This window comes from Halichoeres trimaculatus, unplaced genomic scaffold, assembly GCF_033239565.1.
Source record: "Halichoeres trimaculatus isolate MK-OKI-2021-1 unplaced genomic scaffold, fHalTri1.1 fHalTri1_scaffold_12, whole genome shotgun sequence".
In the NCBI taxonomy this organism is placed as follows: Eukaryota; Metazoa; Chordata; class Actinopteri; order Labriformes; family Labridae; genus Halichoeres; species Halichoeres trimaculatus.
The window spans coordinates 35,552,110-35,567,542 of NW_027437190.1; the positions used below are offsets into that span (position 1 = coordinate 35,552,110).

At 41.7% G+C, this 15,433-nt stretch overlaps 1 protein-coding gene across 2 annotated transcripts in view; it reads left to right on the forward strand.

The window, feature by feature from the left end:
• The first annotated feature begins 465 nt into the window (after positions 1–465).
• atp2c1 (ATPase secretory pathway Ca2+ transporting 1) overlaps positions 466–15,433 on the forward strand; it is a 54,355-nt gene continuing 39,387 nt past the window's right edge. Inside the window, exon 1 of one of the 2 annotated variants that reach the window (XM_074683094.1) lies at positions 466–581. In XM_074683094.1, coding sequence (XP_074539195.1) covers positions 558–581 — 24 coding nt within the window. In that variant the 5' untranslated portion in view covers positions 466–557. The other variant, XM_074683096.1, reaches the window with a different exon arrangement.

Consider the following 15,433-nt stretch of genomic DNA (forward strand, 5'->3'; position numbering starts at 1 on the left):
GTTATGAACAATGGAAACATAATGCTGCCATGAAAATGAATAAATGAATAAATTAATTAATCTATGAAACCAGTCCAACTTATCACATAATAAAGTCGTAATTTAGTATTATGTGATAATGTGAAAATTTAGTTTCATCTTTCTCATCTCTTATCGTTTGACATTTATGATGCAGAATTTTTTGTTTGTTTGTTTGTTTATTTTTTGTCCTTTTTTTATTTTATTTTCTGGCATGGCCACAGTGGGCGTCCATAAATAACCTATACACAAGTTTGAAAACGTATTTTATTGTAAGTTAGAAATGTTTATATTTAGATCCTCAATACTGCTTACACTACTTTCCAATATCGGTAACGATAAAAATATTTATTTTTTTAAAAAAAGAAGTAGAAGTAAAAAATGATGTCAATGTTACGTATCTTTTACGCCTCCGTAATCGATCGACTCTTATTTTGTAAGTCTACCCGGAAGCCCGGATCCCGTGTCCTTCAGTGAACTTGCCATGGTGGACTGTGTTCTGTCAGTGAAAAACGCTCCTCTGAGGGATTTCACGGAAGATGCTTAAGAAACGGGAGCTGCTGGTAAGTTTAACAATTACTCATGCTTCCTGTTGAATGAGCGTTCATTGAAACCCTGGATCCAGCCCGAGGTGTCAGAAAAAGCCCCGTTTGAGACCGGGAAGCTCTCGGAGTGACACCGAGCCGCGCAGAGAGATCCAGCAGAGGGTTTGTTTGGTGAGTTCACCTCCCGGAGAGGAGCTCTGTTAGCCCGCTGCTGCTGCCGCTGCTGCTGTCACCACGGAGACGCTAACGTTAGCCCGTGTGTCCGGGGGTGACACTGCTGAGCGGGGCCGTGATATGAGACGAGTCGTGGACAGTGGGTGTCCTGGTATCGACCCAGTGTGTGTGTGTGTGTTCTGTGTCGGTCCCCCTCTCTGCCCGTCCTTGTTGTGTCTGATCGAACCTGTTAGCTAGCCGGCGGCAGTGGAGGTTAGCCGACATGCTAACAGTGGCTAACATCAACATAAAGGTCTGAAGTGTTTGTTTGTGATGCTGCAGGTGGTCCACTGAACGACTACACGACGAGAGCTCATACTTAAGGGTTTTATCCTTAAAATATTCAGTGAAATAAACCACTACAACACCTTTATGGGATTAATAAATCCACATTAACACTTAGATTATGAATGCAGTAGCTTCCGATACGGTACCTGATACCTTCCCACGATAACACTAGTGTAAGGATGGAGCAACTCTGTGTAAGCTGAGTAGTTGAGGCTGTAAAATTGGGGTTCATTGTGTCAAGTAGAACATCTATTTAGAAACCTGCAATTTTCAGGTCACAGATACTAAATATGACATTATATGGGCTGAGATTTGTGCCACTAGAAACTAAAATTGAATTATACTTAGAGCCCGACCGATATGGGATTTTTGGGGCCGATGCTGATACCGATACTGGGGGCAAAAAAAGGCTGATATCCAATATATTGACCGATATCCAATATATCGGCTGATATATAGAATACATTTATTGATATACACAGGATATATACTGTATATGAACACAAATTATATAATACCCATGATTCAAGACATAGACAGAACACTATTGAATTAAGACAAGGAACTTAAATTATAAAACTGTCAACATAAGAACCGCAGAGTAAACCAATGATAAATAAGAACAGGCTGTAAACACAATGATAAATAAAGAAATCAAACTTAAAACACAGTAAGTAGAAAATAAGTCAAACTGTAAACACACAATGAGCAACTTACACTATTATAGTCTTACATTAGATAATGGTGGACGGAGGGGGCGGGCACTCGGGCAGTGTGCAGCCCAACACATAGACACACAGGAACAGGAGTAGGGATGGGTACCGAATTAGGTACTTTTATAGGTACCGACCGAATTCTGTCAAAAGTACCGGATACCGATTCACGTAAAATCAAAAGGTACCATGTTTAGGTACCTAAATTCATCCTTGTTACTTTGAGGGAGTGGAAGAGTAGGAGATTTTCTATGCTGGACATAATCACAGCATTGCAAGGTTATAAATTGAGGAATAAATGTGTCAAATTGAAAAAAGATATATGTTTTATTTTTAAAGAAATTGATATTTTTTACTACATAAACACAAAAAAAGTACCGAAAATTGGTACCATTGAATACCGGTACTGATTGCCAGGTACCGGGCATCGGTACCGTATCGCTTCAAATTTAAAGGTACCCATCCCTAAACAGGAGTGACAGAATCTCAGCGGAGCAAAAAATTTTTATAATCGGCTACATTTTGGCCGATGTTGATTAATTGGTGACAGGCTATAATCGGACTGATTAATCGGCTCGACTGATTAATCGGTCGGCTCTAAAACATATCATCCCAGGCCCCTAATAACTACAGCAGTGATCATCTGTCATTTCCTGAAACTGAATATATTGTTATATTGTTGTAAAGCAGGCTGTCAGATACTGTCAGAACTGTGTGATGATGATGATGACGATGTTTGAATATTGAAGAAAAATCAGTGATAGTCTAAACTGGGCGGTAAGTCCAGCCCTGTGCTCCAGACATGCTCCAGGAAGTGAGAAACCTTTGTGTTGTTCTTGCAGCTCCTGGGAAAACAGCTTCTCCAGCAGAGTTCAGGTTTGGCTCACATGGTGATGAAATAACAGGAGTGATTTGCATCTGCTCCTCCAGTGGTTTCTCAGCTTCCTCCTCAGCTATTGTGGTTCTTCTTTGGTGTTACCGACTCAGGATGTCAAAGGTTTGAGCAGGACACGTCTACGGCTCTGTCATTGGTTGCTCAAACTGTCCCGGCAGTGGAGGAGCGACCAAAACAGAGATTGCTCAACGGTGTCGGCTAAAGTTAGCGCTACTTCACCCCAGATTGCTCCTACAACCAGGGTCAGAGGAGAGCTGTTTCTCTGCTACTATCTGGTTCAACTTGCTATTTCTATGAGATTTTTAAAATGTGTTTACGTTTGATGATGCACATTCAAAGACCAATAGGAGACATGTTTAGATGATGAATATCTGACAGTGGCATCTATATTTAGCGCCATACTTTCTGGATGCGTTTTGTGAAAGGATCATGCGAGGACTGTGTCAGAGATCAACTCTTACCTCCAGTCTTTGTTTTTCTTGTGAAACCTGCTCATTGTAAATACTTCACAGGTGGTATGTGGTTAAACAGGAAGGCACACCATCAGATGATCTCACCCAGGCTTGAAGAGGGATTACAAACAAAATCTGAAGCCCTGAAACCACTCAGTGTTTGCTTTGGATGTGAAGTTTAAAATAATGTGTATGTTTGAGAAGTATCCGCCCTGATAACAAACGTTATCAGATCGACTTTAACCAGTGAACGGCGCCATAAAGGGCTGTGTTTCCTGCTGTCAGTGACCATAAGCAGCTGACCTCGTTTAAACCGCACGGCGATCCAGGTGCTTAAAATATTTGAGATGAAATGCATAGTTTGTTGGCGGCTGAGGCTGAAACCGTGCAGGTCTCTGGAAGCAGCAGAGGGTTTCATGTCTTGAATATTACATGTTTCTGACTTGTAAAACTGGAGCAACCTGTTGACTTTTACACCCCCGGTTCAGACTCTGGACTCTGCCGTGATGTCAGTTATGGATCTGTGCGTTGTTTCACACACTCGCCATCTTTTCCTGACCAGAGGAGCCTTTCATTCTGCTCGGGTTACTCATTAACTGAGCTGAATAAACATAAATCATCAACAGCCACAGCATCTTCGGTTCATTCAGCCTGCTGCCTGCATGTTTGTTGGTTATAAAAAAAAGAAACAGCCTGGAGATAACGTAAATATTTGATAAAGGTTGTTTTAACTGCGTAATTGTTCATTACTTGTGAGTCTAACTGGAAACGACGGCTCACCCAGCAGAGAAAAAGCAGATCCACTCATGAAGAGACGCCACACAGCGAGGTGCGAGGCAAACTATAGGACTTATCTGGGTCATGTGACCACAGTAAAGCTGTCCCAGATTTGAGCCCAACACTTCTGTCAGTGTTTGAATGGATGCAGCAGCAGTTTGTTCAAACACATGTCACATCTATCGGCCCGAAACACGTCCAGAATGTTCCCTCAGTTTACCACAGACGGCTGCAGCAGCGCGTTGTATCAGTGAGGGGACCTGGAGCTGGCGTCATGTCAATGTGGGAACCTGAGTTTGGATGAACAGTTTATGTTCGAAGAGATACAAAGCTGGACTGTAAAGTGATAGAAAGTACAAATAAATACTACATGAATTAATAAGAAGTGCACGAAAGCTCTGATGTCACTTAATCAGTGCATCCTCTGCATCCCTGTGCGTTTTAGATAAAGATGTCTGACATTATCGGCTCATTACCAGCTGATTCTGGCTTAAGAATAAACAATCCTACATGAGCCAACACGCGACATCCTCTGATATAATAAACCAATAAATTAGAATAAAGAGCTGCTGTTTGCTTGATCAAATGCTCCAGCTGCTTTTTGTTTGAAAGCAATTATCATATATATTTTAAATATTGTATTTATTTTACACCAGAAATTAATATTACATAACAAATGTGATAAAGGTATACTATAATACTGTATGCTAATTCAAATACAGAGGAGAGTTGATGATCTCTGCAATTAGATGTGCAGAAAAATAAATTCTGTATTGGTAATTGACTAAATGAAAAAGTTGAAAAATAACAGCAAAATAATATCTTAGTCTTAAATATCTTGTATTCGTCCAGTAAGCCGCAGAGCTATCACCTGAGCACGGTGTAAACATGGCTTTAACAACTGCAACAGCAGTGCTAGCTAAAAGCTAAAAGTTTGCGATTCCAGTGTAAGAAAACCAAAGGATAACCGATAATCTGAGAGTTGGATAATCACTAACTTTTCCGCATTGGTTGACTATCAGGCGCCGGGAAGACGTACTGCTGTTAAAGGATAATTTCAGTTTATATGGCTTTTACATCGTTTATAGAATGAAGTAGAACAAAATACTCACCCAGAAGGTTTTCCTGATCCAAGCAGTGCTTCGGGAGATACTTAGATCCAAAATGACGAAGACTTTGTTTACGTTTGCCCCTCAAAGAAAGGAGGAAGTGGAGTCAGCTCTCCAGAGAGCACTGCGCATGCACGGAGGGGCAAAGTAAACAAAGTCTTCGTCAGTTCAGAGGTCATTACAGCCACACAGCGCTGTCTGGAGTGACACAGGCTGCAGCAGAGGACTAACCCGGAGCGGACCATGATGGAATATTGGTGAAAAACACGAGTTTTTGGACGATTAATGCAGTTTTAGGAGCGGCGCTGTCTATGCCCCGATGGATCCCATTTTACAGACGTCCACTGCACGGTTTAGGATCTAAATATCTCCCGAAGCACTGCTTGGATCAGGAAAACCTTCTGGGTGAGTATTTTGTTCTACTTCATTCTATAAACAATGTAACAGCTGTATAAACCGAAATTATCTTTTCATGGACGCTACAGTGATGGTTCAGTAACACAAAAGCGTGTTTGTTTACATTTTACTGACAAGCTAAGGCCACGTTTACACAACGTTTCATCTGTAAACGCAGAAACACAGTGAAAAAAATCTGCGTTTAAACAGAAACACCGAGGGTCTGAAAACGCTGTAGTGAGCATGCCAGGCCTGTAGGTGGTGCTGTAACCGTCTTGTCCAGAAGCAGCTTCTGGGAGATCTCCACCGAAGTAGAGTTGGGCCGATCATCTGGTGTGTTGGGGAATACCAAGTTAAAAAGTGGAGCAAAATATGCTCGTTTTGTTTAAGACAGTCACAGATTCAGCAGATTGAGCAGCACAAGATCAACACGGTAGTTTGCGACAATCGTGACAACGGGACTGTTGTCCTGTTGTATGCACTCGTGAGGAGCGGAGTGTGACGTCAGCGTTTCCACCGAAAACGCCGGCTCAACGGTATCAGAAGCGTTTCAGAAAAATCCCACTCTGGAGGACGTTTTCAAAGTTAGGGTTTTAGGTCTGAAACACAACAAAACGTTTGCATTTCACCCTAACACCGTTGTCGTGTAAACAGCCCTTTAAATCTCTGAAATCTGACAGCACTACTCTGATATTTCCAGAAACCATCACAAATATTTCCTTCTCAGATTTAAACCCCATCCTTCTTCGTCTGTTAGGTAGCTAACAGTGTAAGCGAACAGCTGTAAGACTCGCTACAGCCACCAGCTGGCGGGAGTACATAATTGCTGCAAAGCTCAGGTAAAAAATGATGAAAAATGTAATGTTTTGATGGAATAATAGTCCAAATGATGCTTTGATTTTTAATGAAGTCATCTGTGCTCCATGCCGCGAAGAGCACGATCTTGTGCGAGTTGTAAAAACCCAGAGTTCTGCAGGAAGTACAGCTCAAAGAAACTACCAGAGAAAAAAACAAAAAGTTTCAGACGAGGAAAGTTTATGAACATCTTAACCCAACCCTGGGTCACGGTCTCTGTCCTGCAGACGTTATCTAAAGAATGTCGGCCTCTCTGTCATGAAGTGGTCAGGGTTTCATGTTGGAAGTCATGAGTGAGACATGACTCCCCTCAGGTCTGACAGCAGCTGACCACGCTGGAGTGATGTTTACTCAGAGAGCACGTGAGGAGACGCCGCTCCTCTCTACAATGCTCCTCTGTTCTGACTCCTCAGCAGGAGGCTCGGGGCTCTCCTCAGCTCTGCTGCTATCACGCTGCTGGAAGATGTCGTTAAGATACTCTGAGCTCAGGTCTGTGTTTTGACAATCTCGGCCCTGGTACGGCTCATTTATCATTTAGAAATCTCTGGAAATGAAAGCAGACGGCCTGATTTGGTGAAAGAAATGAAAAATAAAAACCTGTCAGCTGTTTGTTCCCTTAACCAACAAGAACTGGCAGACAGGCAGTAATTACACTCAGCTGTTAAGGGTTTGTGTCCCTTCTGCTAGCCGTACTCTGCCAAAGATGGTGTATTTGGAATAGGAGGTATCACTCTGTAACATTATCCGCTGGCTGTTACAGTAACTTAAATCAAAGCTGACACTTGTTACTGAGAGGGAACGCACAGCACTTCTGAAATGCTACGTCACCAAGCAGTTAGCATCTTTCCATTGTGTAGTTACACGTTTGTTGAGTTGTTCATCAGACTCCATCATGTTTTCTGCGAGCTGCTCTTTCATCTTGGCGGTACTACTGTCCCGTTCCTTAACTTTGATGCAAAGTTTGTTTTACCTGATGGAAATTGACGGGCTGCTTTCTCTGCCTCCCCCATGTTTCAGGTGTGTCATTATTTACTTTAAAAAGCGTCTCTGGATTTGCCTCTAATCCCCCATGCTACATTTATGCTAACATGTAATGTAAACAGCACTGCAACTCAGTGAAGGATGCAGCACTCGCACGACAACGCAACGACACACTAATAGCAATAACAGCGCCTTGATTAAATAACCGCCCCAAGTGCCTGGCAATTAATTAATTGCAATAACTGCAAATAATTTAAATTAATCCCTACACTGGCACGACAACAGCGAAAAGGCTATTTTCACAGTGATACTTGTGTGATGATGCAATATTCCCACAATGATGCTACAACGACTAGTTGTCGATGTGAAGCAATCTGTTGCTGATACTTATACTGATCAGTTTTTATCCTTTTTATTGCTGGGCTGTTGGTACCCTTATGTTTGAGGTGTTTCTGAAGCCAGCCTCCAGTGGACGCTCAGTGAACTGCAGCTTCTAACACTTCTAAATAAAATATACATATTTTTGGACTGGAGGACAATGTTTGTGTAACTCGTTATTTTCGTAGTTATTTAACTTGTGAGTTTTGCTGATATGAGAGTGTGGCTGACTAGACTGACAAGTAAGCACCATAGACTGTATAAAACATGGACGTAGTCTCCCCGACGTCACCCGTCTGTTTCTGAAACGGAAAATGAAGCACATCAGCTATAGCGGCCATATTGGTAGCGGCAAGGGCTTCGCCTACAGCCATAGGGCGCCTGTTGGTCACGTGACCCTCAGCTGTGCCTCTCATTGGGGGAGCTCGTGATCTTAATATCCTCTGAACGGCTGAGTTAGAAAAAAATTCACCCCCTGTTCAGTGAGAGCTGATAGTAAAGTTATCGACTCAGACAGGAGACGTTTTTTGAACCAGGCTGTGAAAAGGTTAATTTCTGATTTGAAAACAGCTTTTTTTTTTGTTTCGGTGTGTTTGTGACTTCCTGTACTTCCAGAGCCAGCCTCTAGTGGACACTGGAGAAACAGCAGTTTTTAGCACTTCAGCATTGACTCATATTCGCAGACCAGAGGTTGCCGCTCGGTAGGCACCCTGAAGCTGTTAGCAAGGACGCTAAAGGCCAGCCTCTTTACCTCATCCTAACTCAACCAAAGGGGCAACAAGAGGTCTTCCTGAGAGCCCACTGATACATAACTCTCTGACAAGATATATGCTAGCCGGTAGCATACATCAATAAGACTTTGTTTTTCCTGAAAAATAACAATTTCATCAATAAACATGCTAACAAGATTAATACTCTTGCACTAGAGAGTCATTTTTAATCCATTCAACATGATATATAACTCTTGATCTACTAAAAATGATATAGAGCACTTAGCGCTAGCTTGATGCTAATGTACATCTTACTTCTTTTACTTATGTACTTTTTCCAGCAGAATATCAATTTTCATCACTGAAGGACGCCTGTACGATTAGGGATGGATATCTTTTCACATTTGAAACGATACGGTACCGATTCCCGGTACCTGGCGATTGGTATTGGTACTCAATGGTACCAATTTTCGATACTTTTGTGTGTTTATGTTTATTTGTTTAATATTAAAATGTTTTTTTTTCAATGTAACATATTTATTCTTCAATATATAACCTTGTAATGCTGTGTTCATGTCCAGCATGGAAAATCACCCACTCTCAAGGATGCGTTTAGGTACCAAAAACATGGTACCTTATGATTTTACATGAATCGGTACCCGGTACTACAGACGAGATTTGGTGGGTACTCTGTGCAAAAAGTATCTAATTTGGTACCCATCCCTATGTACAATTACACATAATCTTCTCTAGCGCATAAAAAATCAGGCCACAATTAAAAACATGAACATAACTATTAATATCAACCATATGGCAATGGCGATAATGCACAGTTTTGGATAATTCAACAACAAACATTTAAGAGTATAATTCTGTAGCACAGCGCTCTACGGTAACCTTAAGTTTACATGTCACTGGATTTTTAACCGGATACGTCATGCTGGCTTGTGCACGAGGGGGATTGGCTTTAAATCTCTGCTATAGATGCAAATGGGTGATGTCATAAATATGCCCATAGAAGATCACTCAGTAGAAAAGTAGAAATGGAGTTGTACCATCGCAGTCTTTGAGCTTTCTTTAAATATTGCAGATTTGTCTGAGCAAACTTGTGACGTATGGTTGAAGTATTTTTCATCAGACTTCACAAAAACAGAAAACAAACAGAAGTTGGTATTGAACAGCTCAATCTGATTGAGTGATGACAATGAAAACCAAACAGCAGCGTTTCAGTGAGGATCCATTTAGAGCTGAAATAATGAGTTAGTCACCAGAAAATGAATTATTTATCAGATCTTTGTGCGTTAAGATGTTCAACGCTGCCAAAATGTGAGTTTTCCTCTGGTTTGTGTTAATTATCCTCATTTGGAAAGCGTCTTTTATGCTAGAGATACACCTCAGAGTGATGCCACATGAATACAGCTCTTCATATTAAGCTGAACGTGTTCTCAAAGTGTTTAATGGCTGCTTGATTTATTATTTGACTTATTACTCGTTAAATAATTCATGAATAAATCAATTTAATACTCCCTGAAGAATGCAGCTCTTTTTATCACCGTGAAGGTCAGAGCCATTAACTGGGCTCTGATAGTGGAGCATAATGAGCTAATGATAGTCCGGCTCCTCCACTTGATGATGATGATATTGGTTTTATTTCCGTGTGAGTCAGCTCCTCAGCGAGCGGCTCTGACACGCTGCAGAGTTCAATGTGAAGAAGGTAATTGTTGCTTCTATTGCTTCTGTTTCTACGCTGACACCGTGTTTACTCCTGATGCGTGGGACACAGAGACACCTATAAGCTGCTTATCTGGAATAAAAGACCATCGCAAGGATCTGTGCAGGATATGAATCACATGTAAAAACGGAGCGCAGGGCCAAGCGGTGTGTTTGCTCTTGTTATGTACCTGCCAGAGAGACGAAGACGAGGAGGAGGAGGAGGAGGAGGAGGAAGAGTGTGTGTGTGAGAAGCTGCTCCGCCGCTCTGAGCTGTGTGTCGGTATCAGGCTGATGAATGTTCCCAGCAGCCTGTGAGTCCGTTGGCAGCGTGACGTGTCGGCTAACTCTGTGCTCCCGTGCCATCCTGCCGGACCCTCCCAGGAGACCATGTTAACATACTTACACCGACTCAAAGACGAGTTTCTCAACTTTTTACCAACTAATGAATTATTAAAATCATTGTTAGCTTCTCTGAAGAAGCTCTTGTTCTGGGTCTGTGGTAGTGGTGTCACAGATTGTGGAGAGACCACAGTTATCGGTCTGTTCAGGGCTCCAGAGGGCGAAATAATGTATCGTACGAGATGCACTGATGTTGCTGAAGTTCACTTAGCTAAAGTTGGGGATGGGTACCAAATTAGGTACCAACTGAATTCCTTCTGTAGTACATAGATTTAGCATAAAATCAAATGGTACCATGTTCCAGCACCTAAATGCATCCTGCATCCCAATTTTCCATGCTGGACATGAACACAGCATCACAAGTTTATATACTAAAGAATAAACATGTGAAAATGAAAAATGTTGAGATTTTGATATTTAATGAATTAACATTTATCACCACATAAACACCCTGAAGTACAAATTGGTACTGTTGAGAACCGGTACCAATTGCCAGGTACTTGGCATCGGTATCATTTCAAATTTGAAAGGTACTCACCCATAGCTAATCAGACACAGCTAGGGATGGGTACCTTTCACATTTGAAATGGTACCAATGCCAGATACCTGGCAATTGGTACTGGTACTCAATGGTACCCACTTTTGGTACTTTTTTGTGTTTATGTGGTAAAAAATATCAATTTGTTTAATAATAAAATAAAAATTTTTCAACTTAGCATATTTATTCTTCAATATATAACAGGGTGTCTGCGGGACCTTAAAAAGTATTAAAAGTTGATACATCAGTGGTGGGAAAATTAAGGCCCTTAAAAAGTATAAAAAGTCTTAATCATAATGTTATGAGGTATTAAATTTTATTAGTATTCAAGCTTTGACTCCAAACGTATCCATGAATATTTATTTTCCTCCTAGCGACTGTTACAAACTAACCTGACACCTCAGACAGACAGCTCCATGTATCCTCCACAGAAACAGTCCATCTGGTTCAAAATGTTTTCAGGGTCTGAACCTTCAAAAATAACCTCACCTGGTGATTGGACGATCATTCTGCTCGTCACACTCATCACAGACCAGCGTGAGGATCTAGAAAAAGCTTTAGCATCTCAAAATATTTCTCTCTAGATCATCAGAGTTTCTCAAGCCTCCAGAGAAAATGTCTCAGACTTTTGACGACCTGGGATCTTGGATTCTTTCCATTTAGAGAAAGCTTCCCCTGATCTCAGTTGTTTTGGAACAAATTTTCTTTGATAAATCAACTTTTTACTGGATACAACACGATGAGATAAGTTATGTATCAATACAGTTAAATAGCGCTGTTGTTTGAGACGTGACAACAAGCTAAGTTGTAATTTTGTGAGGCGCGGGCTAAACGTAGCGCTAGCAGCCCAACATATCCGTAGGCTAATGTGACAACAAACTCAGTTCGTACCGTAGTTTAGTCACCGTCCGTATGTAACGCTGATAGAAAGAAAATAACACAATCTCAGGCACGTCCTAAATTATGACAATGATGAAATAAAATTCTTGTTTTTTTTTCTGCAAGTTGGCCTTAGATAACTGCTGTTACTTTTTGTAGGAATGTCAATTAACCTGCCTTTAGTTTCATCTATTCTTTCAAGCTCTATTTCTTCTCTATTTACCTCATTTATGTTAAAATGCAAACCACGGCTGTCAAAGATCAGTTGCTAACAACAGCTTAAAGTTGCGACAAGGTCTTAAGACTTTTTGAAAGGTTTTTAAAAAGTCTTAAAAAGGTTTTGAATTTAGCCTTGGGATTTCAGCGTATACTCTGTATAACCTTGCAATGCTGTGTTCATGTCCACCATGGAAAATCACCTACTCTTCCACTCCCTTCAGTCGGTACCTATCAAAGTACCTAATTCAGTACCCATCCCTAGGCACAGCACACAAACAACTTCATCTCAGTTTACCAGATCAACATACTGACAAACCATACCGCTCTACCAAATGATATGAGTAATCTGCGACTGTTTACATCCAGGTAGTAGAGTTTTAGAGCATTTAGTCTCATTTCCACCAAGTAGGGGTGCACCGATCACAATTGTCTGGCGGAACTGAACTTTACTAAACTTTATGATGCTAGTTGAACTCAGAGCACTTGGTTATGCTAGCTCGTCGGTGTTCAGCAGCAAATTGTGCTCAATGACCAAAATGCTAATCACACATCAATTAGAAAACGTAAAGATTGGGCCTATCGGATAATTGGGATTGGGATCAGGGTTCAGGACGTCCCTAGTGTCCACCACAGGATGTATGTATCAGAAAGGGGGGAACTCTGTGCATCCATAGATCAGGTGGGTCTCGTAGCTTACGCTAATTCCAGGAAGTGCAGGAAATGCGACACCACCAAGTGGACTAATCACAGAGCTTGTGCTCTACACTGTTTCAACCACAGGCTGTATGATCGATGGACGTAGTCTCCCTGACGTCATCCGTCTGTTTCTGAAATGGACTTTTGAAGCAGATCGGCCATATTGGAAGTGACTCGAGCTTCGAGTCTCCCGTCAGTCATGTGAGCTGAGCTGTACCCCTGATTGGGTAAGCTTGCGATCTTGCGGCTTGGTCACCGTGTAGTTACAGTCTGGAGGAGGTGTGATGAAAAGGGGCAACACAAACCTACGACATCAATACGTTGCACAAGTACAAACCAGGCTTTGTGCCATTATGACAGCATAAATATCCCATGATACATTGCTGGAGTGATGAGAACAATAACAGCAGCTTTAAAGCAGATGGAATAATGCCTCTCTTTAAATAGTCAGAGGGTTTATTCTGTAAGCTGTGATATAAATCAGTCCATCAAAAGCTGAGCTGCTGCATCAAACACAGGATTAGTTTTGTTTCTTCTCTGGAGGGATGATACACCCTGAAGTCTTTAAAAACACAGAGGATGGATGGATGGATGTGTTCCCACAGAAGAAAAGCGTCAGTAAAACCTCCCTAAAGCAAATGTTTGTGAGCAGAAATCCCAGCAGTGTTTTCTCCGACACTGTGCTGTCAGGCGGTGAAAGCTTGTAGTGGTCAACAGCTCCAGTTTCAGCTCTCCCCATCAAAAAGGGTTTCCACAATCAAGTTAGACACAAGATGATGTCTGGCTTTCTGCCACGGAGACTGTTAACAACACGCTCAGGGAGCTGCTGGTGTTGGTTTCACTTCAGACAAACCACAGGGAACAAGTTTACAGCAGGAAGCAAGGAAGGAAGGAAGGAAGGAAGGACAGAAACCTTCTTCAAACGATTAACTCCTAACTGAGGGATCAGAAAGGAGAAACATCACATCTTAATATCTACGCTTTTTTATTTCCCAGAACGATTACAAAACATTCCCTTAAGTTTACCGAGTGTTTTTCTGACTTAGCAAAATTCCCCAAACTAAAAATAAAACAACATCCAGACTTTCCAGAGACAAACCCTCACTTTAATTTATCACAACGCAGAGAGCAAGGAGAGAGCAGTTTCAGGGGTCGATTTCTGAATGAAGCGACTGATAAACCACGTCCTCCTACGTCTGCTTCTTTAAATGTGATAAAAATGTCAGGATTGAGTTTTTCTCGGAAAGGAAAGGTCTGAGACCGTGTCAGGGAAACTCCTCAGACACAATAATGACTGGTTTAGGAACAGCAGCAGCTGGAGTTGACTAAAAATAGATGTGGTACTAAACAGCAGTACAGACGGACTCTGAGAGGAGGAACAAAGTTTTATCATGGTGAGAGGGTGGTGACAGAAACCGGTTTAAATTTGGGACCAGGTCCAAAAATTCTGAGAATGGTGGATTTGATAAGGCACGTGCATTTTTGTTTCTAACAGTCACGTAAATCTTTAAGGATTACAGCTCAGTAGGAATTTACAGTTTTATTTATCTGCATTATGTCACGTGACGCAGCACGTCAGCAGAGGCGTGAGAAGAGGATCATGGGAGTTTAGATAAGCTTTGCTTACATCTTGCAGCATTCAGGTAAAAACACACACTTTATGTGCACATCCCTACTCTAGATTTCTAACACATTAAGAAGTTTCACTGCTTCACGATATTTTCTGTTTAACTAATCCTGTTAAACCTACACTTCACTTCCTGAGTTTATCATTTAAAGTTCCCATCTCCTGCTCCTTCTCTGCAGTTTAATCTGGATCATTGATGTCTTCATGAAATGGTAGTAACATGTTTTGGTCCAAAAAGCCAATAAATCAAGCACAGCAGCATTGTTTCCAGGCTCTCATAGCCCCTCTGTTCAGAACGCTCTGATTTAGTGGGCGTGGCCTTCATATGTAAATGAGCCACCGCTGATACCGCCCCGCTCTTCCACCTCACTGAGAGCGGCGCCACGAGCTCCGAGTGCACAATGTTTAGAAAACAGAGAAGCTCGTTTACTGTAACATTACAGGCTAAAACAACAGGCTAACTGCAGCTAAAGTTAGCATCCTGAAGCTAACACAGAGACAGGGGGGACACTGAGGAAAAGCTCTTCCATCTGCTCCACAGCACACAGCATTTAAAATACTCACATTTCCAGGGTCCCAGGTTTGTTGGAGGATGGTTGGTAATGCGCCTGGATTCAGGACCAGTCTATTTGCTAGCCCTCTGTTGGACTGTCCAAAGTTGGAAAAGCAGTCGGCCGTGAAGTGACTAGCACACACATGCTCAGTTTTACTGAGTATAGCTGGAACATTTCCTGATAAATGAACTCGAGACACTTAGTCTGTCTTCTTCTGAGATGGGAAGCTTGAGCATGGAGCTATGTGGCTGTTTACAGCCAAAAACAGAGCAGTGATGGCTCTTCAACTTCAGCGCCCACTCCCCACAGCAAACAGCTCGTTTTAGGTCAGGATTTTACATTCACAAGCTCTACTAAGAACAGGTTTGGTCATTAAATATCACATTTTGTGGGCTGGGAGGAAAGACAATGACCCTCAAATTTCACTAAAAGACTTAATAAAGTGATTTTTGCATAAAATGGGACCTTTAAAGCAGAG